This window comes from Ictalurus furcatus, chromosome 10, assembly GCF_023375685.1.
Source record: "Ictalurus furcatus strain D&B chromosome 10, Billie_1.0, whole genome shotgun sequence".
NCBI lineage: Eukaryota > Metazoa > Chordata > Actinopteri > Siluriformes > Ictaluridae > Ictalurus > Ictalurus furcatus.
The window spans coordinates 30,659,316-30,686,639 of record NC_071264.1 but is presented as its reverse complement, the minus strand read 5'-3'; the positions used below and the strand labels follow the sequence as shown (position 1 = coordinate 30,686,639).

Sequence of the window (27,324 nt, the reverse complement as noted above, 5' to 3'; positions counted from 1 at the left end):
CTCTTCCTAAAGAGGATTTCCTTCACAGGGTTTTATTTGAATTTTTAACAATAATAATACTATCGGTTTTCTGTTCTCCGAGTCAGTCCACTCCCTCACCGTCTTTGTCCTTCGCCACACGTGGCATCGTGGTTGCTCTGGTATTCACCCATGCTCGTGTTGTTTTTTTTTTTTTTTTGTCCTCTTCACCGTCTCGTTCTCTCACTGCGTTGTTAAAGAACACCACGAGCGACTGTGCCGGTGCGTCTGGGCGATCATGTGGCCCAGGAGATGGCTGCACTGTGTTCCTTGGCTTTCATGCGCAGAGCAGCAATGCTGGACGACTTCCGGTCAGGGTCCATGTTCAGGTCGTATCCGTTGATGCCACCGCTCATGCCTGGACTCCCGAACAGACTGCCCATGTGGCTTTGTCCCATGTGACCTCCGGGACTGGGCACGCCCAGGAAGTCGGACACTCCGCTCGCAGCGTGGGGGTGAGGGGTCATGCAGGAAGTCACCGAGTCGCACGGAACAACGCAGCCTGGCACCGGAGACGCTGCGCTGCTGCCTCCGATCCATGAGGGGTTCTGGATCTGTGATGCAATGGAAAGAAAACACACGCCTGTTAGTCTTATTATTACATCTCTGCAATCGATAGGCGACTCATTCAGACGCAAGCAGTGTAAATAGTACAGGAAATGGTTTTTAAATAGTACAGGAAATGGTTTTTAAATACCTCTAAACAGTACTTTTCAAACCATTTAAAATAATACACAATTTCATACGACTGTAATACTAATGAAATGACCAACATAAGGTCCCAGGAACATCTCTACAGCTTTATCCTCATTTCTGATGCCACCATATATACATATTCATAAATATGCAAATAAGGAAACGCCCCCAGATCCTCACGCCACCCAAATGAATATCACGGACATCCGCCGAACTTAACTAGCTCTAATTAGTGCCACGAGTGGTATTCCAGGATTAATCTCCGTTTACCTCACCCAAACCTGACAAAATATATGTTACCATGACAACCACATTGGCTACGTTAGCTAGCTAGTTAGCTAAATTCACGCCGATTTATATACAATTTCTATACGGAAGCACAGAGAAAGTCTCTCATTTTAAGACTCAAAACTTTGAACTTTTATGGGAAAAAAATGCAACCCAAACACTGATCTGTGTAATCGGAGGAGTGATGAGTCTGAGTCTGAGTCTGATGTTGGTTTGTGATCGTACTGCGGTAGACAAACGTTTTTTGCACAAGGGTATAAGTACGTTCGTATAAGAGTTTATATATAAATAATATCTACGTTTTCAAAACATTCTCGTCATTCTAACACGAGTCTATGTAGAGACGTTTCCTAAACATTCTGGTGAAACGAACGTAGAGCAGTTCTCACCAACCCTCATCATCTCCAACCGGGATCTAACACCTGTTTTTGCTGATCAAGAACTTCTAAAGGCTCCTAGTGATTAGATGGTCAGGTGGGCACCATTACGGTTGGAGCTAAAGTCTTCAGGAAGGTCGATCTCCAGGAACCGGGCTGGTGACCACTGACCAACAGGAAGTGGGCTGCCAATAGGGGGCAGTATCAATCTGTGACCATCCTAGACCACTAGAACTCTGCCTACAGTTTTTCCAGCTTGCTAGCATAACCAGCGCTAAATCATATAAAGGTTCCAGCTAGTAAACATGATGTCATCACGACAACTCCCGAACACACGAAAGGCCGTGTGTGGAAACGGATTTCTTGTCATTTCTGCGATATAAATGGGAATGCATTTGAGTAACTGAAATTCGAATGCGATTCATCTGACAGCTGTAGACTTTTAGAAACAAGTTCAAATCTAGGCTCTCGAAGGGTTCTTTGGTTTTATGTGGAACTCCACAGGAAAGTGTGTCTTTAACAGGAACTGGAAACACTACGAAGAGCACTACGAGTGCAGTGCGTGCAACATGCTTTAGTTCTGGCATTCCTTTGTTTCCAAAAACTTGCGCACGTCGTCAAAACTCTCGTCTCGGCCGTGACGCCGGGTCCCGGGGGTGCTTTTTAAAATAAAAAAAAGAGAGATTTATCAGGCACTTTGAGGTTCTCAGCCTCACTCAGAAGAGGAATGTCTGTCTGTGCTTCTCTTCAACACCTAGCGTGACTCTGTGGATCTGTCTTTTCTGCTGAGAGGAGGAGCGTGGAGGGAAGTGAAAGGGCAGCGCTCTGTGTGTGTGTGTGTGTGTGTGTTGAAGTGAGGGGATCTGAGGGAGGGCTGCCTCGGAGAGAGATGAAAGCCCTCTCAGGGAGATGCCCCAGATGTGCGTCGAGTTGCATTCCACAGCTGCAGGCCTGCTCCCTGAAGAGCCTCCTCTGCTCTCCCACTCTCCTGCAGATTCACAATAAATCCGGGGGAATCTCTCGCTCTCTCGTGAGGGCGTGTCTCGCTCCGGCGCGGCCTCCGATCCTGACCCGACTCCCGGGACACGAAAAACCTCGAGATTTTCTCCGATCCCACGCGGTGTTTACGACACACAGACCCGCTGGCATTATTTACTCCGTATTCATACGACAGCGCCGATCGAGTCGGGAATAACACTCTCCGTGTCCGTCTGTTAGAGGAAAATAATCAGTGACGGCGTGGTGTTGAAGCCGAGTTCCTCCGACCGTCCCGACGCTGTTTATTTCCCTATACGAGCGAGCCCTGAAGTGTTTTATTCCTCTACCACGACGACAATCTGACAACCATCACAAATCGCGTTCATTCTCATCCAATTATAGTTACGATGAATGCTCTCCGAAATGAGTTCCTGTTCTCACTTACGTCATAGCAGCTGTAAACAGTCACTCCCTCACCGGCCCTCATCTTACCGAGAAACCACGACGAAGCGTAAAAACGCCCCCGTCTTAAAGACGTCGGAAAACTGAACGTTACAGCTTTACCTCTGACTGTCACGACGTATTATACTATATATATATACTATAGTGACTATTTATCGCACGTGATATTTTTAGCTTACTGTAAATGGACAAAAAAAAAAACAAAACCCCGATGATGTGTAAACACTGGCATGTTGCAGTAGTATAAGCGCAATAAAACACTCCAGGAAGTATGGCATACCCTCTCTCTCCTCTGCTATTTGCTTTAGTTGAGACAGTTAGCTGTACCTGGGCGTAGTTCTCCGGCCGAGTGAGGAGTGGAAGCTCGTAGGCGGTGGAGAAGTGCGTTCGGACCTGCTGCATCTGTCCAAAACGTTCCCTCTTCCTCCACTTGGCTCTCCGGTTCTGGAACCATACCTGCAGGAAACGGAGGTATTTAAGAGACACGTTATAAATACTGTTTATTTTTCGTTGTTTAATCGACGATGTGATGGTTATCTGCGCAAATCGAACTCCCAGCAAGAAAACTTGGACACGGATTCATTTAAAAAAAAAACAAAAACAGAACACTTTTGTCCGTTAAGAGCCAGGATGTTGCAAAACGTTCCGTCAGAAATCCTCTTGGCTGTTGCAGAGCGCCGTATTATTTTTCAGCATCTCTTCCCTCTTCCTAGAAGAATAGTTCAGTGAGACCTGCGTGGTGTTTGATGTTGTAGGAGATGACGGATTGCGAAGGCCTCCTCGGAGGTTTTTTTTTTCCCTCCTCTATTGGAGCCGTCAGTAACAGCAGGAGGTAGAGAGGGGGGTGCAGGAACCCACCGGGGCCATAGGTCTCGGAGAACCGTGTCACTCCTCCACCTTCGCTCGTGATAGATTGGAAGAATGTGTTTTAAAAAACGGAGTGGAACAGCGTCTAAGTGATTTCACTCCACAAACACTCGTACGCTAATAATAAATGTTTAGTGACGTGAGGTGTTTTGGCGATCGGTCGGGCTCGAGTTGGTGTGGGGTTTTTTTTATTAATTTTCTTTAATGATTGTATTAATATAATGATAAATTGTCACGGCGCACTTTTCAAGAATATCGCACGTGTTTCTAAACGTTTTTATGACGTTTTTAGTAACAGTAACAAACTGAAGTTGAAAATTTGTGCTGGATCTTTCCCCCCAAAAGCATCCTACATTTTATCGACTTTTTTATTTTATTTTAATGCGGCACTAATGACACTTTGCTAGCAAACCTTTCACGGGCGTGACGCCACGCTAGCATCGGTTTCGTGCTCCAAAGATCCGTATACGTATTTGGATTTAAACCGGACGTGGGTGTGGCCTTAAACTGGAAGGAGTTTTTCTCTTATTTTCTTGGCGCTTATGTTAAATTTTTGGATCCCAGTCCTGAGGTCTATCGAGTCTCCTCCTGTGAACCTTTCTGTCAAGTTTTCCAAAAGAAAAGACCCCACGAGCAGTACTTCTCTTATTTGTATCTGTTTAAAAGACATTATCTGTTCACATGCGAATATTTTCACCAGGTTGCATCCTGAAAGCGTGGTACTATTATCGTACAGCTGTTTTCAAGGATCGGGGTGTATTTTTGTCACGTTGTCCACCCGTATTTGACAGATCGTTGTCTCTCGTATCTTTTATTAGTTTTTGAATTTCTCAAATCAGACAATCGCAGGCGTTGGTTTTTTTTTTTTTTTTTTGCCCCAGACAAAAGAGTTCCTTTGGAGTTTGAACTCAGGGCTGGAAAAGAACATTTGGCCCAATCATCCTGCCGATCTTTGGTCCACTGACATGCAATTTTCCCCTCGGTTTCCACACGTGCGTGCAACTCGCACGCAATTAAAAAAAAAACCGAGAGCGAAAGAAACGAAGCCGTTCTTCTAATTCCGCAGCGGCGCAGACAATCAAAGACAAAAGATGGAGGGGATGGTCCTTAATACAGACAATGTGGAGAGAATTTCACGTCAGTTCCTCAAACAAAATGCTAGCAGATCCTCAGCATCCCCCCCCAATCCCCCACCACCACCCCCCTTCACCCCTTTGTGCTTAGACTAGCGTAGCACAGCGTTCTCATGACAAAAGTCTACCATAATTACCTCTGACAACTGATCCTAAAAGCGTTGTTTATGAGAGCATTATTATGTTTAAACTGCCATCAAAGGCTGAGAAAGCGATCTAAATACAGGCCAAGTCTCAGATGGGTTTAAGTCTGGCATTTTCCACCGCAGCCAAACAGAGAGACGTCATCTCGCTATCTGCTCTCTGAGAAACCCGATCGCACTGCCACTCTGATTGCACTTTATGTCATGTCGGATCACGGGGGTTCTGTAGATTAAGGTTCTCTAAAATGACATCGTTTTACCACGAATAAACAGTGAACCTCGACATCAATACGTCCTTAAAAAAACAGTAACGAGCACCTTTTTAAAAATTACATATCAATAACCAACACATGCATTCACCGACAGGTCCATAACGATCATGACGAGCACGTTTACGGTTTTCACTGGCAGAGAGGAAGAATCGTGAAAAGCAAGTCGTAATTATGAAGACTGACACCGTGGATCGTCGTGGAACCAATCAGCAGTCCACACGTGTGTTTCGTGTTGGATTCTGGATTCTGATTGGTCAGAAGGTGTTGATTTTAGTTTTCTTTAAACAGCGGCTCGGACAGTAGCGCAGCTGCGAACCGCAGGTTTGTATTAATGCGCTCATTTGAACTCGTTATCGCTTATATTTCTTATTAAGTCCAAGAAAGTAAAAAGCAGCTGGTGAAGGAACGACTGCGTCCACAGCGTCACATGCAACTGTAAATGGATAACAAGTATGACGTGTCATTGTTTAAGAAGAAGAAGAAGAAGAGAAGAAGAAAATTCTAATTGTTGGCAACTTGCTGAGGTGTAAGAGGAATAAAACACTCAGTGAGTAATAATAAATGGAAGTAATCGGCTTTGGGGTGGTGACAGTGAGTCTGTTTCATCACACCGTACCGGTCCTTTAACGTTACCCGTGACTTACACGTCGTCGTTTGGAGGAAAACCTTTTACTCGTGTTTTTTATTTTTAAAGAAACCTTATTTTTTTCATCGGTTACGTCGCAGCGTGTAGTTTAAGGTCCGCACACGGTACACTGTGTGTACTGGATTGTGCGGCGGTGAAGGAAAAAAAGAAGTCGCTTGTCCCCGTTTTCTTCCTGTCCCCTGCTTCGGTTTTTTATCTCCGCTCTTCAGTTGGGGAAATTGAGAAAAGCGAGACGGGATCGTTTCAAACCCAAGCTTGTTTTCATTTTATGTTTAATTTCCTGACGCCTAAGCCCCCCGGCTTTCCGACGCTGCTCCTCCAACCCCGGAGAGGCGTGCCGACAAGAAAAGGTGGACGTATTCCCTCGCTCCTCTGCTCTCCTCTTTCTGAACTTGAAGACACGAGCCAGCGCAGAGGCGTGTAGAGTTTCTGCTCTCACCGAAGAAAAAAAAAAGCCCGCCTTTGTACCAGAGAGACCGAGAGGCCAGAGCTTTGAGGGAGGATTGTTAGAGAGCAGAGTTCACTTTAAAAATGTCCTCTCTTTTCCTGTCGCCGTCCCATGGACTTTCCTCCTCTGTGTACTTTTTTACAAAAAAAAAAAAACTTGTTCAGTGGCTTGTTGTGAGGCAAAAAGAGAGTATTTTTGTGTGTTTAGCACGCGTGGTAACGATGCAGTAATTGGTAAAGACGTTGACAGCTAAAGCCACTTAGACGCTTATTACAGAGCTTTATTTATGTTCCAGCGCTGGAGGAGAGCGAACAGAAACACTAAACTCGGCCCAGCGGAAAGAGGGGAAAGATCAGCTTTGAAGTCATGAGCAGCTTTGAGGATTGATCGTCTGGTTCTGCTGTCACTCAACTTCACCTTTTTTTTTTTTTTTTTTTTTTTTTTTCTGCAAACAAAACAGCAGATATGAAGCTTTTCAGGGTTAACTAGCTTTTTTTTTGTAGCATGGCAGTATTTTTGTTTATTTATCAAAGCAGGCACATACTTATTCAAATCCAGGCCTGGTTTTATGAGGGGTGCAATAACTTATGCCAGATTTTACAGACATAACTGCTAATTGTGAATGAACTCGGCCAAGCACGCTGGCCAGCTCTCTGTGTGCTTTTCTTTCCATGACATTTTTATTTCCATTTCAGATAACGCTGTCGTACGAAACCGCGTGCCGTCAGGACGAGGTGCAGGTCATTACCGAGCGTAACCTCGGGCATCTACCTAACCTCGTGTGCACGACCTGCTAGGAGACGCAAAAACACGACGTCTTATTTGTATTTCATTGTGACAGTACATCTCTATGCCTTTTGGATAGATTTATTAATTTTTTTTTTTACAGCTTTTGAACGGTAACGTGGCCTGTCTCGATAATGACGGCGTGATATATTTGTTATTATTTATCGGAGACGCGTGAGATCGATGCACGTCCGCATGCGACCGCCGTTCTTGGGTACGCTCACGGACTAAAAGCGGATCTGTGTTTTATCCGAGCGACCAAGACGAGGTTGAAGGTTACGAGTGAACTCCGGCACATCCAAAAAGCCTCCAGCGAGGTTCTCTCACCCGGCGGGGAGAGGAGGGAGGGACGCATTCTTTCCCGAGCAGGACGTTAATGAAAAACAAACAGTTTAAATCCCGGCGTTCTTAGTAAAGTGTGCACGTGCTGTCGGGTAAAACGGGTTCTCCCTGTGTGTCACTCAGAGCTGGAATGCAGCCACGGTCCTGGAAGGATTATATGCAAATATGAAAGGGGGGGGGGGGGGGGATCAGAGGGTCACGAGTTCTGGGTTTTTCCAGACGCAGATACGTTGTAATTCAGAGGTTCTGGTGAAGGCCATGGGTGGAACCCAACACCGTGTGTGTACCGTCCGTTTTCCCCAACGTTGCTTCACACGTTGATGTGGATATCTGAAGGTTTTCCGAGTTTTATTGCCGGTGTTCATTCTCGCTGGTCCTCTTCGTAACCTCGCACTTCGGAAAAGCTTTATCCGGGTTTGAAAACTGTTGTTGAGAGTCGTAAGGTTCTGACTGTCGGTTCCGGGGTTTTTCCACATATCCAGCCACAGTTTTAACTCTCAAAGCAATGTTTTGGTATAAAATTTGTCACATAGGTTCAACGGCATGTAAAGAACCAGGATTATAACATTCCCTCATTATTGCCAATTCCAAGACCTCTGTGTTGATGATGTTGTCTTCGATGCAACATTTGTACCAAAGAATTAGTACGGTTACGTGCAAAAGTTTGTACACCCTTACTTCCAGTATACCAAACCAAAAATTCAGTGACCACTAACCCTGAAAACTAACCCTCAGTCTGACGATCTGTTGTCTTTGACGCAACGCGTATGGAAAAGTTTATTGAATATTGACGTGTATTCCAATTGCCTATGATGACTTTTTAAGTCCTCAAATCATTGGACACGTCTTTGTGTTATTTTCCACTTCTGAATCATGATTTTTACTGTTAATGACTTCTCTAAATAATAATTCTTTATCTGGTGTTGCTGAAAGCTGAAGGTTCTCCTGATTCTCAGACTGTCTTAACAAAGTGAACGTCTGATTTATTTATTTTTATTTTTTACAGGTTTTTTTTGAAGTCATTAGACACCTTTAAGAGGCCCTTTCAAATCAGTAACGTAGAACATGACATTGGAGGTGCAGCCTACCAACTTTTAGGCTCGGTGGTGAATAAAACCGCTAACTGAGACTCGGTTGCCATTAAGTGAACATGGAATTCTCTTTTGTAGAAGTTCTTCTGTAGAAAAAAAGCCGTCCATGTAGTATTTCTTTATGCAGAATTATGCACTAAACTATTCATGTAGCCTCCTCAGACAGGTCATGAGGAGACCAGTGCTGGTGTTAATGCTTAAAGGCTGTAAGGAGGAGCATAAGGAGGAGTGTAATGTGGGTTTTACCTGGACTCGAGCCTCTGTGAGGTCCGTCCTGAGTGCCAGCTGCTCTCGGGCGTACACATCCGGGTAGTGCGTCTTCTGGAAGACTTTCTCCAGCTCTTCCAGCTGATAGCTCGTGAAGGTGGTGCGGTTACGTCTCTTCTTGCCCTTGTTGCTCTCTCCCTCACCTTTGTCCAGGGGGGAGGCGAGCTCAGAGCTGGGTCTGTCCTGAGGAACCTTGGCTCCTGGATCCTTCACGCTGAGGTAGCTACCATCCATCCCTGTGGGGTCGGTGTTCGCCGGCAGGTCCGAGTCGGTCAGCCCTGTGGTGTCTTTACCTGGAAATAGTGAGAGAGAGAGAGGTTAGAGCTGCGAGATTCGAACTGAAGGATGTTCACCCTTTGGAGGGAGTAAACAGAATGGATTCTTTTTTTTAATTAACTTTTTTTTTTAATGAAAAATGTCAAATGTTTTCTGTAATTATAGATGATTTAATGATATAAAAATGACTTATCCACCATTATGTTCTCATATAGTAGATGATTACATAGTGGAAACCATTGGCAAATGTGGGCCATCTGGTAAGAACATTACAGTTCAGAGTACATTACAGCTTTGCAGCTTTTTGAGAAAATTGTTGAAAAAGTGAAAATTCACATAAAAAGCAGCAACAACTTAAATGGCCAAGATAAGAAAATACAACATGCTCTTTTAGAAGAGGCGTTCTTCAGGTGCTTCCTTTATTTATCATCTCTTTCACCCAACACTTCACTTCTTAATATCGAGAACCCGTCAGGATTTTAACATGTCTTTGCTACGTTTGTTCTTGTTACACTCTGAGGGTTCTCCAAGGGTTTGTTGGATAATTAAGGGTTCTTGATTTCCAAAAATGATTCTACTTGGAACTCTTTCTCAAAGGGAACAAATGAAGAAACAAAATGGTTCTAGCTCTGACCTTGGCGTGAGTACAGCCCCGCACCCAGTGGAGCAAAATGTTTGCGCATTAGAAAATGTTCTGAGTTAAAACCTTTTATGGAAGATAAGAACCCATAATTATGCACCAAACCCTTCAAGTACCCTTGAAGAATGCTTTTTTTTTGTAAGAGTGCATGTATGGATTCTCGGTACATACAGGTGGATTCAGGTGGCTTCTAGTACTTGGTCCACTCTTAGAAAAAAGGGTTCTTCATGGGTTCTTTAAGGGTTCTATGGATATTTACCAGGTCCTGGCTTTCAAAAATGATTCTACATCCCCAGAGGAACGAGTGAAGAAAGTTCAAGGCTCTAGATTTGCCCTAAAAATGTGGATTCTAGAGTGGTTCAACCTTTTTGCTCGACTTGTGCCAGATATCTATATGTTTTATTGAGGTGAAATGTGTGCTCGTATGACAGTGAGCTGGTTGTACTTCGTCTGATTTCATACCAGTGATGTCATACGAAAAGGTCCGAGTGCAAATCATGTCCTTAACCTTAACTTGATCCTTTTTGTGATTTTTCTTAAGACTTGGGCAAATTGTTATGAACTTTATGAATGTTAACTGAACGGATGGAAGACCCTGCGTCACGGTAAATAAATCAAATCGGCAGATGTCGTTAGATGAAAAACGAGATTATATTGCGTGTGTTCGGTGTGGTATTTCAGCTGCTCGGATTCACACCTGCGTGTCGTACCGCTGGTGCGTGAAAATCAATTTTGATCCAATGCGTCGGAGGACGATCCAGAGTTCCTTTGGCCGTTTGTGTGCCTGGAGCGAGCCTGTTGGTGTCAGGCCTTTGGCTTGGTGTAATATCTGAGCATGTCTGACTTGCTCCACTTACGGCTGCCAGTCTCAGCTTGTAAATCAAGTGCTCATATGAAACAGATACCCAGAAACAGATGTAATTGCAGCCTGATAGAAAATTGCAGGTTTCCTCCTCTATGGCTGGATTCTCCTCAGCGGCCTCGTACACGCACGCTTGTGTGTGTGATCTGCTGCGACACGGAGAAGCGGGCCGGTCACGACGCCAAACTGACCCAGCGATGAGACGCTGGAGTGGTAATTTTCCGCGTCGAGCCACTGGAAATGCACATCAGCTCAGCTGTGAAACCTCAGTCTGTCAGTCAGGAAATGGATCAGATTTTTTTTTATCCTGCTTACAAAGATTCCACTTCTTACAGGACTTTACATGGTAACGATGGTACAGGGATCGGAGCTTCCGCCGGAGCGCCCCGTGTTAGGGATCGCCTCAGGCGGTATGTAGGCATTATTGTTTTCTCATGCTGCAACAAAGAAATAGAGCTGAAGAGTAAAGGTGTGTATGATGCAAGTCTCTGGGGTGTGGACCGCATCGGTACGGTTTGAGCACGGGAAGCATCGGCGATTACACTACTATACGAATTTTATTTACGTTGGATTTCTGGAATTTGCTACCTGGAAAAAAAAACTGACTCATTCACTCACTGATTCATTTACTAACTCACTGACTCCTTGACTGACTTCTTGGCTGACTCGCTTGATTGACTCACTCACTAACTTAATCACTTGTTGAATCAATCATTCATTCACTCCCTCACTCGCACGTTCACTCACTGATTGTGACCCTGACTGACTGACTCACTCACTGAATAATTGGCAGACTCACTGACTCACTCCCTCATTCACTCACATACTGATTTGCTCACTGACACACTCACTGACTCACTTATTCGCTGACTCCCTGACTCATTCACTGATTCGCTCACTGACATGCTCACTGACACACACATTCACTGACTCACTCATTCACTCACACACTGACTTACTCACTTATTCACTGACTCACTCATTCACTCACTCACTTATTCACTGACTCACTCATTCACTGACACACTCACTGACTCCCTCACTCATTCACTGACTCCCTCAATCATTCACTTACACACTCACTGACTCACTCAGTCATTCACTGATGCATTCACTGACTCCCTCATTCACTGACTCACTCACTCATTCACTGATGCATTCACTGACTCACACTCACTCACTCACTCGTTCACTCAAAGACTCTCTGACTCATTCATTCACTGACTCACTCACTGATGCATTCACTAATTCACTCATTCACTGACTGACTCACTCATTCACTGACTGACTCACTCACTCACTCGTTCACTCAGACTTTCTGACTCACTCTTTCCCTGACACACACACTGACTCACTTATTCACTGATTCACTGACATGCTCATACTCTCACATTCACTGACGCGCTCATTCACTCACACACGTATTCACTGACTCACTCGTTATTCACTTATTCACTCACTCATGTATTCAATCATTCACCCACAGACTCACTCTTTCACTCACTTATTTCACTGACACACTGATTCACGTATTCACTCACAGACTCACTCCCTCCCTAACTCATTCACTGACACATTCACTGCCTCACTCACTCACTTGTTCACTGACTCACTCTTTGACTGATTTTGTCGTTTTAACTGATCCAAGGTTTTTATCTGTACTCAATAATTCACATTTAATATTGTTGTGTATTTGCGGTTCTTATTGTATTGTTTACGGGATTTGTTTTTTGGAGAGGTGAAGCATTTATACCTTGTTTTTATGTCAAACGCTACGATTTCGGGGTCACGAGCTGAACGATGCAGCGTTGAGGAATCTCCGATGCTTCCACAGATTTACTTTGATGGTCAGTTTGGCGATGGGACTGACTTTACTGGTTTGTGTTGACTGGGTTTAAAAGATCATTTCCTATAAACATCCCCAATATTTGACTATAAAACACCCAAATAGTCATTAGCTAGTCTCTGCGCCTTCTCTGTTCAGTATAAAGTGCACTATTTTCAGGAAAAGTTGTGGCGAATATCCAGTGCTATTTCAGTCCCACGATGCACTCTGATGCGCACAAGCAATGTACCTCATTGTGGCTACGGAATACCCATAATGCACTGTGCTGTTTGGGTGAATCTGTGCACGATGCTTGTGGAAGATTTTTCAGTCGTTTCAGACTTGTCACGAATGGAAACGGAGCATTAAGGTGTTTGTGACGTCATTCCTGTAGTCATGTGTTCGGTCACTATGTTATTGTTGTCTTTAGGCTCCATCCATGTCATATAATCACGTGTAAAGCGTGTGAAGTTTACATCGCGTGCGTTAATGTTGCTGCAGTCACCGAGCGACGAGCAAACCTATGGAAGTATTTTGCGGACAATATTAAAAAGAAATTGCAAGCTGTGTTTGCAATTTGGGGTCCATATGCATTTCCCATGCCTTGCACAGAAACCTGCCAATCAGTGTTGGGGGCGGGGCTATACTATTGAGGGCGTGTTTGTGTTTGGAAGTGACGTCACTCACAGCCTCGCACTCACAGGAGATTCAATGCACATTCAAGATTCTCTTTTCTGTTTCTCAAACAGTAAACACACAGAAAGGACACACTGTGTATTGTCTTACTCTGGAGCAAGTGCAACTGAATATATTTTCAATTTTTCTCCCGTCAAATGCCCCTGAAGCTAATCTCTCAGAAACACAGCTCACCAGTGCTTTACAGCGATGAAGTCAGTTAGGGACCGTCTAAAAAGTGCAGGACCTGGGCAAAAGTGTACGATTATTCCAAGATTATCGTCGTCTACTTCACAGGATATCTAACGTATTGTAGTGTTATGATACAGTATGGATACAGTATTTGTTTATATAGGATATCATTTATTAATAATTTTGAATTATTTGAATTTTGGGGTTCGAATATTAGCAGGCCGCGTATGCCACACTGAAGAAATGAAAACGCAGACGGGGTGATTGCTATTACTGTTTCAATATGACAGGATCATAACGCGTAACACACCGGAAACGCAATCGCAAATGGACGTTGCGTTTCCATGTGAAATTTGGCAGACACTGTACGTTCGTGTAAATGAAAACGTGAACGGAAACACACGTCCACAAATACGAAATGCAATTGCTTTTGAACACTGTCCGCAGAATACTTCCATACGAGCCCGTATTACACGGCGTACGAAATCATTTACTTCACTCGTCATTTCTGTTTCCTGGAATAATGTCCAGTGTACCGCTGCTGATTTTCCAGTGTAGGGAACGGTGAGTATTGTGAACATATGTTTCTCAGTCGTCACGCGACAGCGTTCTCACGACTTTTACCATTTGAACACTAAGCGTACAGCATGTTTACATTCCCATGTCCAAGGGAGACATTTGAATGCACCGCCCCGGACTGTAATCAGACACGTGCTCATTCGGTCGCAAGCATATGACCGCGGTAGTAACGGACCGTCCAGCTCTTTTAAATTAGGATTGATGTAGCTTTTTTATGGCGTCGCCTGATGCATTTGAAACTACAACAGCATATAAATTTAATATAAATCCTCCCATATCTATTTGAAATCGGGATAGCATTTCATTGCTTGTTAAATCTTGGGTAAGAAATCATCTCTGTAAAGGTCACAATGTCCTGAATTCACTGATGTTTTGTTCTGTCTTTGCCTTATTGTTTGTTTTTATTTATTAGCATCGTCTAGGTTTTTTAAACATAAAACAGAACATAGGAACCATGCTCTAGAGAACCGTCAGTGCCAATAACGTTGACATGAAGCATAGCGTTCTTAATACGTCTGCTGTTCACTGCCTGACTCGCCTCGTTTTGGATAAATGCTGGACCACTTATTGGTGTAAACAGTCAGTGATGTGAATAAATACCCCCCGAGGGTCTGCTGTTGGTCCTGTGTGTTGGCGAGACCCCTGTGAGAGCCGCCCGTACAGGACCGAGTGCTTTCTCTGGTCACTGTGGCCTCTGTGGCCCTGACAGACGTGGACCCAGGGCTCGGGGGGGAACATAATGGCTCCCATATTGCCTCCCGCTCAGGACTGACACATCCTGTTAAGTGAGAGGGAGCGAGCGTAAATATTTTCAGCTTTCGCTTTGAGATGCCGTGTGCCTCAGACTGTCAGACTGTTCGCAGTGCTGCCTGGCGATCAAAGCGTCTCGCTGATACCTTGTGGCGTTCATGCCTTTGGACTGACGTGGGGTATTGTGACAATCCCTCGCTTGTTAGAATTCAGGATTGAACCTGGCGGCGAGGTTTCTCCGTCGCTCAAAGTGAACAGCGGTTCTGCGCTCAGAGTTCCTCCATATGGCCGTGTAACATGACCCGGGCCTGAAACCTCACTGCAAATCGGTTGTGTCAGAACGGGAAAGGTTTGGAGAGGACTGCGGTTGAACGGCGTCGTAAAAGGGCATGTGGGCACAGCATTTAGCTGAGGGGGAAAAAAAAAAAAGCTCAAGCTTAAGGCAAATATGAGCTGTGGAGGTCACTGTGAGTCTGTTCCCAAACCCCAAACCCCAAATCCCTGTCTGCTTTTACAAATTATACCAAACAAAAGTCATGCTTTATACATGTCCTGTAATTCCTCAGCTTTCTAAATTTCTATTAGAATAAACAGATGTAATCTCTTAAAATGTTTCCAGTTTAACTAGTGCAAAAACACACCCATGGAACATTTTAACTCTAAAACCGTCCACCACCTCCAACATACAGAGAAGAGAAGTCTGGAGATGATCGTTTTCCAGCCCCAAACCCCAAATAAGACGTACGGCATAGTACGGCCTACTACATATATGTTGTCGGACCTCTGATCTAAAGACAGGCCTTTATCAGAATACCGGTATTCCCGGTGAACTTTTTGACACGTCAAGAAGAACTACAAATCGAACGCGAGTTCACGAGTAGGCTAGGAGAGGCTGAGGTTCAGCTCCGGGACTAATTGGCTGTTTAACCTGAGTGTATTCACACTTGCCTGCTTAGCAAGAATGGAGCTTGTAAATCTAGTTTTACACTACCTACGCTCCACGCTTTCGGACTGGAAGCGCTTCCAAACGGCTCGCCATTCGATACGTCTAATAAAGAGTGGAGGGCACCTTTTATACATTCCATAATACATGCATGAACGATTCAGACACTCGTTCCAGACACGAGTGCGCTAAAAAGGGTGCCTCTCCTCGGGACAGGAGACGCCAGAGGCTCCCGGCCCCCGTAAGATGTCAGTACTCGACCCTTGAGTTAGTCAGGGTCATATCTTTACAAGGGGCAGCGATTTATTCCCAGTTGAAAATGGGTGAATACATCAAAGTGTAATTTAACTGGCTGTAAAGCGGCAGGGCATCCCCCATGCTTTTTATGCAATCTGATGGGCAAGGTCAGCACCGGGCAAATAAAAAGCAACACTATAAATTAGGCACGCCAGGGTTTCTGCTAAGGGTTAATGACAAAATATTACAGACCTAAAAAGGCTGAAATATAATATAATATAATATAATATAATATAATATAATATAATATAATATAATATAATATAATGTAATGTAATATAATATAATATAATATAATATAATATAGTATATATAAAGATGTGTTATAAATTCTGAAAGAAGAGTGTATTCTCAGTGCTCGTGGTAAATTTTGAATTGTTTAGACGTGAGGGCGGGGGGTGGGGGGGGGGGGCGCTGTGTGTGTGTGCAGGCAGTTTGTTCTGCTCTGCATTTATTTGTGTCTCTAATTGGGTTTGTTTTCTGTTCGTACAATATGAAAAAGATCGTAACGGGGCCGAGCTCTGAAGCCTCGCCAATCGTCTGAAACTTGCTTCTGCTTTCTAATTATTTCAGGCTCTTTCACACATCCGCGTACACACACGTGTCCCGAGATTGATGGATCGGCTGGAATATGAACGTTGACGCGTGGACAAGAACCGTTTTTTTTTTGAAAGCAGTAACTGTTTAATTAATGCAAGAAAATATTAGTGAAATGCTCCAAAGCGGTCCCGTTTGTAAGCCGTCAGCAGAACCTGAGCTTGTTTTACGTTTGCAGAAATATATTTATAGAAATTCCATATGGCCTTGTGTTAATTGAACGTTGGGTTTAAATTTACCACACACACTTGGGTTAACTGGCTCTGAGCAGCATTTCTAATTAATCAGCTCCTCTTTTTTGTTTTTTATGGGTTTTTTTCCTCCTTTCACTGATTACTTCCACTGGTATATTCCATCCTGGCCACAGCATTCTTTTCCTTTTTAACGTTTTAAACATTTGAGGCTTTACGAAAAGGCCCGGTAGTGAGAACCCGAGCCGTCCACAGAGAAGTCCAAACACACCACTAGTCCTGAGGGAGGATTTATCCCAGCGGGCTCCAACAAAGAGCACACGCTGTGCAAGAAAACACGGCATTTCCTTCAAACCTCTGCTGGTGATAAATCTCTCCTCTATCTACTCATCTGAGGATCTCCGAGCGCTCGCTGCGGAGTGATTTAAACTCCAGCCTGTTTAAAGTCTCAGCAGATTTATTCATAGATTAACAAACTTTAAAACCATCCCGACAGGGTGTTAATATTATGTCCTGGTTCGCTGTTAGCCATTTTTTTGATTATAACGATGAGAAATCATTCTGAAGGTCGTTTAGGAGAGACGCTACGGGTTGAAACGACCGTCAGAGGTGTTGATTATTGGGATCGTTAGGATACAAAAACGCAACAGAAACATTTCACCGGTTCACCGCGTTATCTGGAACTTCTGAGAAGGCTTTAAGTCTTCATGTCGTATAATCACTGAAAAGCCTGTTTCCTGCTCTATATGTCCAGTTATGTGTCATTATGATGGCAATATACATGAGTTATCCTTTATAAACCTTATAACCCATTTATAAACCTTTATAAACCTTATAACCATTTATAAACCTTTATAAACCTTATAACCCCATTTATAAACCTTATAACCCATTTATAAACCTTATAACCCATTTATAAACCCTTTATAAACCTTATAACCCATTTATAAACCCTTTATAAACCTTATAACATTTATAAACCTTTATAAACCTTATAACCCTATTTATAAACCTTTATAAACCTTATAACCATTTATAAACCCTTTATAAACCTTATAACATTTATAAACCTTTATAAACCTTATAACCCCATTTATAACCCATTTATAAACCTTATAACCCATTTATAAACCCTTTATAAACCTTATAACCCCATTTATAAACCTTATAACCCCATTTATAAACCTTATAACCATTTATAAACCCTTTATAAACCTTATAACCCCTTTATAAACCTTATAACCATTTATAAACCCTTTATAAACCTTATAACCATTTATAAACCTTATAACATTTATAAACCCTTTATAAACCTTATAACCCATTTATAAACCCTTTATAAACCTTATAACATTTATAAACCTTTATAAACCTTATAACCCCATTTATAAACCTTATAACCATTTATAAACCCTTTATAAACCTTATAACCCCTTTATAAACCTTATAACCATTTATAAACCTTATAACATTTATAAACCCTTTATAAACCTTATAACATTTATAAACCCTTTATAAACCTTATAACTCCTTTATAAACCCTTTATAAACTGTACTAACGAGAAGAAATACACATTAAAGCGCAAAACCAGTGTCTCAAAATCATTTTCAGAACCAAAAGTCTCAGTTTCTAGACGATCTACATTCTCAAACATGTGCGTTCCTTTCTCTAGGAAATTTGGATATGAAGGAGGAATGACTAAAATTACTTTTATACTAAAATATGAAATAAAAATCTAATTAACCTAATTAATTAAACACTAAAGAAATGAAACCATATCTAACATGATACACAGGAATTTTTTTCCATTTTGAATTAGACGAAGCCTCATTTACATTCATAAATGTTTCATCCATTTAGGAAAAACTTCCAATACAAATAAAAATCAGCAGGATGAAAGACGATCTCAGTAAACAGACCTGTAGAATTTTTTTTTGTGTGTTAACCTGCAGTTTTCTTCACAGCCTTTACGCTGTCGTGATGACAGTTAACCTTTCTCATTAGTCTGCCCTTGCTTGGTGATCAGTGTTATAGACTCAACCCCCCGAGGGAATCTCCTGAGTGACGTTTCAAGCCGCAGCGACGTGACGACGTGCTTCACGAGTCTTCATGGAACGTTGTGAGAAGAAGTGACGGTGAAACGGTGCGGTCCACACACACGGCTACAGTTCTTTCCCTGCACTTCTGCAGATTAAACTTTTAACCTGGATTAAAACCGTAAAGCTCCTCTATCAATCCCGTTTTAATCTCGGGATTCAGTTCTTGTAGCTGAGGAGATAAAAATTTTCTGCAAAGACGAACAATTCTGCTATAAAAGGAGATGAAACGTATCGTTAGGGATGGATCTCAGGAGCAGCATTCTCACATGTTTTAGTCTAAATCAAAATTAGATTAACAAATCCCCAAAATAATCCGCATTAGGGTAGCTGGAAATGGATTCCTGGTTATTTTAAAAATACAATTAGAAGTGCTCGGACACATTAAACCCGCTCGCGTGTGTTAAACCCCGGGTTTGATTAAGCCCTCGTCCAATCAAGTGCCTTGTCTTTGAAGCGATCGGTCAGCCTGCTGCGCTTGTGTGTGCCGGTCGAGACTAAAGTAAATTGTAAAAAGCCGTAACGTGGTCTAAGTGGTAAAGTGATCCTGGGTTCTTGTCACCACTCTTTAGACTAACAACCTGCACAAATGCAGCCGTTTCTTCAGACTGAAGAGAACCTCAGTGACTGGTTCTTATTATTTTCCACCCGTGTTGCTTTGCAGAAGCTGGAGCTGGTCACCCTGCGCTGTGATTTGTCCGGGTATTTGTATGAATATATGTGTAATGTATATACAGTATACGGTATAGAAAACCTCAGGTGAATTAAAACTCGTCGGAGTTTACCGAAGGCATAAACTCCAGTCAGTCGATCGGCTAGACATGAAACTCAGCGAAACCTTTCTTTTTTTACGATCTCTTTTCTTGGTTGCGTCGTGTCTATAAGCATTCATTCTTTCAGATGATAACTTAAGAAGCTTCCTAGGATCATGAGCACGGAATCTAAAGAAAATAATCCGAATTAAACCAACACAGGCCAAACTTTTATTTATTTGTTTGTTTGTATATTTAACATTATTTTGTTATTCTGTATTAGAGATATCATCTCCATCTCCTGCTCCGTTCCATGATCTCATAATCTTTCACTGTAGAACAATAATAATAATAATAATAATAATAATAATAATAATAATAAATAATGTATTGGTGTTTAGTGTTGGAATACGACAACCAGCTGCCTTATAACAACGTCTTACCTGCGCTAGGTTTTAAGTTTAATCTCATTTGTAATGTTTTATCTCATTTTAATATTGTAAAAGATGTTGTATATAACATTCACCACTGAAACATAATGATCACATGAAAAAAATATGAAACAAAAAGGGCTTTTTTTTTTTTTGTACTTTTGAACTAATTTCAGCTTCATGTTCGATGAGGACGAGCCATAAAATCTCTCTCTCTGGACATGTATTTATATAACTGATCTACAAACATACACATGGGGAGGATCAATACTACTACAAGTACAGCAGCCATTTTTAGAGCTTAAAGTCAAGCAGGTTTAATATGACACGGTACGAGCATGAACCTGGAAGATAACTACTCCAACTGCAGCAATTTCAGAATGATTCACGCCTCATATTTTATCTCTTGAGGGACCGTTCTGAAATAAACATGAACGTCCTGTCCTCACTTTACTGCTTCGATAACGGATTTATTTCACATTATGTGCTAGGAACTCCTAGCATCTTTTAAACTGGTTTTTATTATTATTATTATTATTATTATTATTATTATGTAAATGATTGACACGCAGTAAAGAGCTACAAGACAGAACATCTTTCTCATTCGCTTCAGAGAGATTGGACTTCCTCCAGAAATTGATCTGAGCCAGAGCTCCGAATTCACCCTCCATGTGCTGTAAGGAATTTGTGCATGTGGCTGTGGTACCCAGCTGGGTCAGTGTGCCACACAACTACACACAACTACACACACCTACACACAACTACACACAGGCCTCACGGCGTCTGACGAACCCCTCTGACTCACGGCTGGAGAATGACGAGCAAACCCCCCAAAACGCTCTGGACTTTTCTTTTTCTACATGTTTAGAAGTAACAGTTCAGGTCGACCGTGTTTCCTGTGGAAGGAATGTTAGTGTTGGGATTATGATTGTCCTGGAATTTTTATTTGTATTTTTTTTTTTAGGGGGACGTCGTTAACGGGATTGATCCAATCAGACCCACGTTTGATTGTGGAATCAATATTTAGTCTGAAGTCAAGATTAATTCCGCACTACATCACATACTGAGCTAGAACTGCTCAAGTGTAAAGTTAATTACAAGCAACAACCCTAAAACAATTTAAAGAATTTAGGATTAGAAACCTTGGCGTTTGTACTTGAGATTTAAACACGTGTGGCATTTAAAAGGGTCGAAAAAAACTTTTGCATTTTTATTCATGAATGCACTTCTTTATGTGTAACAGCTGAGTGACATCCCTTGCTTTTTGTCTCATTTTTGACAAATTAACAATTGCCTCAGGAAAGTTTGCTGCATCATCCATCTGATCTAAATTAATAAGAGTTCCTGGGTTGTTTTTTTTTAATTATTGTGAAACTCCTTGTGGTTTGTGTGGGTTATTATACAGCGTGTTATGGTGTTATGGAGTCAGTAACTAGCCTTCACTTTCTCAGGCAACTTCTGGTATTCAGCAGTGTAATCCATGGGATCCCTCTACATTCTTAAAATAAATAAATAAATAATAATAATGACAAAAAGAAAGCCCTGGAAACAGAGGAAACTTATTTACAGTGTTGGTGCGCGTTTAATCGCCTTCACGTGGTGTTTGTCGCAGTATTTATTTCATTACCTCCTTCTTTTACTCATTATATCCTCCACTCATTTATTATTGACGTCCCATCTCAAAGCCCGGTACACTCCACTGTCCTCTCCCCTCAGTCCTGTCCCTTGTGTTGTCTTTTCCCCGCAGGATGTTACTGACGGTGCCATTTTGCGCAGTGAGGGGGCTTAGTGACACACTTCCACTGCAAATATACAATCCGAGACTTACTTATGATCGACTAAGAGTGGCTGAACAATGCTAACCTCGCCTTCCTTTACAGGGCTCTGAGCCTAGAAAGGTGCTTTCGGTGTGTCCGCTGGTCCTGAACGCCGCGCGTCTGATCCGTCACGCGCTTTTAAAGACGCGTTCATAAAGAAATATTCAGTACACACTCTCATTCTGCTCGCTCAAGTGTTGTCGTTGCTGTTGTTGTTATTGCTGTTGTCTTTGTGAGACCTGGCATTTGCGTCAGTCTCCGTCTTGTTTTCTTCCTAGTTTAGTAAAGCGGATGTCAGATGCGCGCTAGCTGGCGCGTTTTATTATCATGGCGTTCCTTCTCTACCGCGTATTTAAACAAAAAAAAACCCTCAAGGGTTCTTCTGTTGTCCCTCTGAGCTTTAAGTGTTCCTCTGTTGTTCCTCTGTACGGAACCCTTCAGGATTCTCTGAGCTGTACAGCTCTATGACAGAATGATTCTCCAGCAGGAATTATTTACCTTGGGCCTAACTGTATAAAGAACCCTTTTATTCTCCTCAGTGTATCTACACTTTTAAAAAAAACCACACACACCTACCTACACTGTTTATTTATCCTAAAGAATGAAAGATTTCAATTTAAATTGAAAGTATTAGGTTTCGGTCCGTTTTCCTTCTCTGCGGTCACTCCAAAACCCGCAAGAAAACGCAGTGAAAAGATGCGACTGCAGCAGGATTTGGCATTTTTATTTCTTCCTCCTAAAAGCTAGTGAGTGCACAGAATTGGCACCAGTCGCATGAAACGGTCTCTTTCTCATCCTCCACCCCCCCCCCCCTCACCCCCCTCCCTCTTTTTTAAAAAAGAAAAGTTGTTTAAAGCGTGTGTGTGAGTAAGAATCGGACTTTTCATAGGAACTCAGATTTGTTTGATTTTATGTTCAGAAGGCCAAACACGCGGTGTAATGCAGTCTAATGTGATCACCGCTGTTTACTTTCTATCGTTTATAACTTCCATCCAATTGGTCTGGAGAAAAAAAAAAAAAAAAAAGTTTGGCTTTAATAACATCTGTGCAACAGATCAGTAATAAATCTCCTGCATGTCAATAGTTACGTCATACAGTTACAGTAATTCTTTCACTGAGAAAAAGACTGACTGCTCTGTGAAAGCTACTTTTATTATTATTATTATTATTATTATTATTATTATTATTATTAGTAGTAGTAGTAGTAGTAGTAGTAGTATTACTAATTATTATTATTATTATTATTATTATTATTATATTATTATTATTATTATTATTAGTAGTAGTAGTAGTAGTAGTAGTATTACTAATTATTATTATTATTATTATTATTAGTAGTAGTAGTAGTAGTAGTAGTGCTATTACTAATTATTATTATTATTATTAGTAGTAGTAGTAGTAGTAGTGTGATTATTATTATTATTATTATTATTATTATTATTAGTAGTAGTAGTAGTAGTAGTTGTTGTTGTTGTTGTTGTTGTTGTTGTTGTGGGGCGTTTTCTTTGTTGTTTTCACACTGTTTTGATTATTTTTGGAAAAACTGATATCAAGCAGCATATGCAAATATCTAACTAATTAAATATAGTCCTACACGCATGAATTAAATTGTCATGAATGAATTTCTAAACTCTCAGCCCAACTGCGTCAGCGTCACTAAAACAGGACTGATTTAGTGCCTCTGCTTCATATTTTGTGTCACTAATAAAATGGGAATTTTCCAGAAAGCATCACAGCACGAAGATAAGCATTAAATGGCCGATTATCTTCGAGGAAGAAGAAGAAGAAGGAAAAAAGAGTAGCTGCTAAACTGTCATTTTTCTCGTCACTGGTGTGGAAGTATGACGTGTGCACCTTTTGCACTTTAAGTGTACTTTTAAAATCTTCACTCTAAAAAAATTATTATAGTCCATCTGTGCACCTTAAATCATAAAGGTATATTATATACAACATGCATACTAACGGCATGAAAGATACGCGTCCCAAACCAGCACCAAGGACCGGTCCGCTTTAGTAGACCTACTTTTTTATAGGGTGTCAGAGAGATTACTCTTTACTTTAACTAAAGCTGTTCACGTGTTTTTAAATCAACATGCAGCGTTTTGTTTGCATTCTGCTGTTTTAATATCTATTAAATATATATATATATATATATATATATATATATATATATATATATATATATATATATATATATATTTGCTTTTGATCATTTGTAGCAAATTTTGACATAATCAGTGTCTAATAAATTTGCCTTATTTATAATTAATATCCCTTTAACCCAAGAGAACTAAAGGTACTTGTTCTTTGTGGCTGGAAAAAGGTCCTCTTAGTACCATTAGTGTGTGTGTTTTATTTACAAAGTGCGCGAGGTGTATCTATAATGATCTTTTACAGTAAAGGTCCTACATCAGTGGTTGAAAGTACAGTGAAATATATCCTACTCGGGTCAGAGTTGCACACTAACTGCACACTTCACCACAGCGACAGTACACTTTGGTACCTTTATTTTCCTTTATTGTGTTTCTCAGACTGCAGCTCCGTAGTGGGCTTTATTTTGTTTATTGTTGAAAACGCGTTGCATGAGTGGTCTTGCGTAACACTTCTGCATTGTGATCAATCTGGAACATTAACCTTGAGGCACTTAGAAGGTCAAAGGAAAGAAGGTTGTGTGGTTTGATAAATCCGATGCTTGAGGCTCTGTTACAGATGGAAAATGTTATTCCTGGAACAGCTCGATCAGATTCTGCGTATAAAAGCACAACAACAACAACAACCAAACAAAACCCAAAACCCGCGGATGTTGTGATGTTTACTTCTTTTTTACTTATTTCTTGGTGTTTGATTTGGTACAGATTTCCTTCTAGTGCTGAATATAATAAATAAAGCATCCTAACTGCATGTGTTATCCTAACTATAACTGTAATGTGTGTTGTCATGTCTGTATAATGATCCTCCTTCATCACTGTCTGATTTATAGGCTGTAAAAGAAAATACGCCCTAATTAAAGCTGACTTTATCGGCTAAAAAAAAAAGAAAAAAAAAAGAACACAACCTTCTAAACCCTTTCAACATTCGCAGAAAAAATCTGCTTAGAAAGAATTAAGAAGCAAAGCAGACGTAGAGTTTTATGTCTACTTTTATTTAAAAATGACTAGAATAAATATTATTACCGCGACATGGAGATGAAGTTGTAGCTCATGTGAATCTGTACTTCCAGAGAAAAACACCGCCGTCCCTCCTCCTCCTCCTCCTCCTTTCTCTTCTCTGTTTTTCGCTTTTATGACCTTTACCTGCATTTCATCCTCATGACGTCACTAATCCGCAAGTTGCTCGCACATGCTGGAGATTTCGAGGGTTTTATTTATTTATTTATTTATTTATTTAAAAATTTTATTGAATTTTTTTGGTGAAATTTATCGCAGAATATTTATAGCATCCTCCTGCTCTCAAGATGTCGCGTTTCGTTTTTTATGAGCTCACATTCAGTATAAACTCCCGGTTTATAATCGAGTCTGAACCTCTGCACTGTCGTTAGTCTGGTTTTGTTCTCTTTAAATTGTCCCACAATTCATTCATACTGAAGAAGAGCGCTCTGAAGTGTGTTCTGTTCGCCGTTAGAAGGAAAACAGCGCGCCTGAATTTATGTTCTTCTTTCCTGCCAGATGTTTTAGAGAGTCCATAACCTCTTCCTTTAATGTCCTCAAGGGCAAGCAGTAAATTTTATGTCACTTAATAATAATAATAATAATAATAATAATAATAATAATAATAATCATGTCTGCGTATGTTAGTCTAAATCTGGTGCGTGTTTGTAGGATGAATTAAATATGAATGAAATATTTCTACACTGCGGGAAAGAAAACTTCTTGAATAGTGTTTGGCCTTCAGTGCGTTCTTGGTTCTTCTAAACATCTAAAAATAGTTAAGTCCAGAAGTCCATTTGAAAACGCGTTAATTCAATTGTCCGATTCGGATCTGATGTATCGAGGATTGAAACGCAGCTTATCGCATTACATTAATAAAAAAAAAAAAGAAAAGAAAGAAAAGAAAATTGAATAAGCGTCGGATAAGGTTTGGTGGCTGGTTGTAGACTGATTGTGTTAGTGGGATTGTTTTATTAAGTAAGTCGTGAAGTTCATTTTGTAAATATATGACACAGCCTTCAAAACGCGACAATTGGTTGTAATGATTAAATGTGATTATCAGTATTAGCCTTCTTCTTCTTCATTATTATTATTATTATTATTATTATTATTATTATTATTATTATTATTATTCCTGTCCTCTTTTTGACTTGGGATCATCTGCATGATCTGATCTCACCAGAACAGCTCATGAATATATAATGTAGAAATGTTGTAGTTATGGATGTAGCCGGTAATTTGTACTAACTTTTTATTATTATTATTATTTTATAGATGGAGTGTGCGCCGGAAATGGGGAGATTGAGATCAGACGCGTTTAAACTCACCGTAGCAGGAGATGAGTCCTCCGTTGCTGTCCTGGTGCAGTTTGCTGCTTTCTGGTGGAGTCTTGCAAGAGGATCTGTGCATGAAGAGGTGGTATTTGTTAAAGGTGCCTTCTCCAGCGGTGCCATCCAGTGGTTGGCATTCCTGCTGGAACGGGCTCCGAGACTTCTCTCCGTACGCCGGAGCTTTACTGCTGCTGCTGGTGCTGTTGGTGCTGCTGCTGAGGAACGTCGGGCTGTATTTGGTGTCGCTGCTGGTTGGGAATGTCCTGAACGGGTTGTTGGCTTGCTGATCCCGAGCCTGCGCCGCGGACGCGCTATAATACGAATCCATGGATGTCATGTCGCAGTATGAAACGCACGTCTCGGCGTTCATTCCTGAAAAAAAGCTACTACCGCGTCGGCGGGGGGTGAAAGCAGACGGTTCTTTCTTTTTTTTTGTTTTCCCCCCTTCCTTTCTTTCTTTCTTTCTTTTGCTTAGACTAAAGGAAGCAGACCCTCTCAGCTTCTCTCTGTCTTTCTCTCTTTCTCTGCCTCTTCCTCATACGCACACACACACACACGCACACACACACACACACACGCAAACTTAAACTCAGACTCACACACGCAGCTGGATTTGGTTACTAGATGTTTTCCAGCTTTAAAAAGCCCCCCTTAAGGTTTCGGTAGTAACAAAAAATGCGTCTTTCTTTTCGAGAAGATGCAACCCAGATCTCCTCCTAAGCTTCACGCTACCCAAGCGCTCTCCGGACATGTGGCAAGATCTCTCTTCGGTTATTATGTAGATGAAATGAATGGGTGAGGTCAGACTTTTGCTGCTTAGAAGGGAAAAAATGTTTTGTTGGAAATGTTTGGAGGGAGGATTTAACACATGACATTAATGTAATTAGAAGGTGAATATATAGCTCAGTGTGAAGGGAAGCAAGCAAGCGCGCGCGCGCACACACACACACACACACACACACACACACAATGAGCAAATTTTTAGATGATTTAGATTTGTAAGTGTATTTATTTGTCTTGTCTAAGTACGAGTAATCCTTTTTACCCCCAGATCAATCTTCTCTGCTTCAGAACCACCTTCTCTAAATGTGAGTGCACCAGATTCTGTG

At 41.4% G+C, this 27,324-nt stretch overlaps 1 protein-coding gene across 1 annotated transcript; it reads right to left on the bottom strand.

Moving 5' to 3' along the window:
- Nucleotides 1–254: 254 nt before the first annotated feature.
- alx4a (ALX homeobox 4a) lies at nucleotides 255–26,836 on the bottom strand. Its single transcript, XM_053634106.1, has 4 exons — nucleotides 26,213–26,836; nucleotides 8,794–9,107; nucleotides 3,147–3,275; nucleotides 255–572 (listed from the first exon to the last, which is right to left on the bottom strand). The coding sequence occupies exons 1-4, from the start codon at nucleotides 26,583–26,585 to the stop codon at nucleotides 255–257; spliced, it is 1,134 nt and encodes a 377-aa protein (XP_053490081.1). The 5' UTR covers nucleotides 26,586–26,836.
- Between the last annotated feature and the right edge of the window lie 488 nt (nucleotides 26,837–27,324).

Bases quoted from the DNA above. Each gene is read 5' to 3' on its own strand.
- alx4a (XM_053634106.1), bottom strand. From the start codon at position 26,585: ATGAACGCCGAGACGTGCGTTTCATACTGCGACATGACATCCATGGAT. The intron at 9,108-26,212 runs GTGAGTTTAAAC...CACTATTTCCAG, and splicing joins AGGACTCATCTCCTGCTACG to GTAAAGACACCACAGGGCTG. The intron at 573-3,146 runs GTACAGCTAACT...ATTGCATCACAG, and splicing joins GGCCGGAGAACTACGCCCAG to ATCCAGAACCCCTCATGGAT.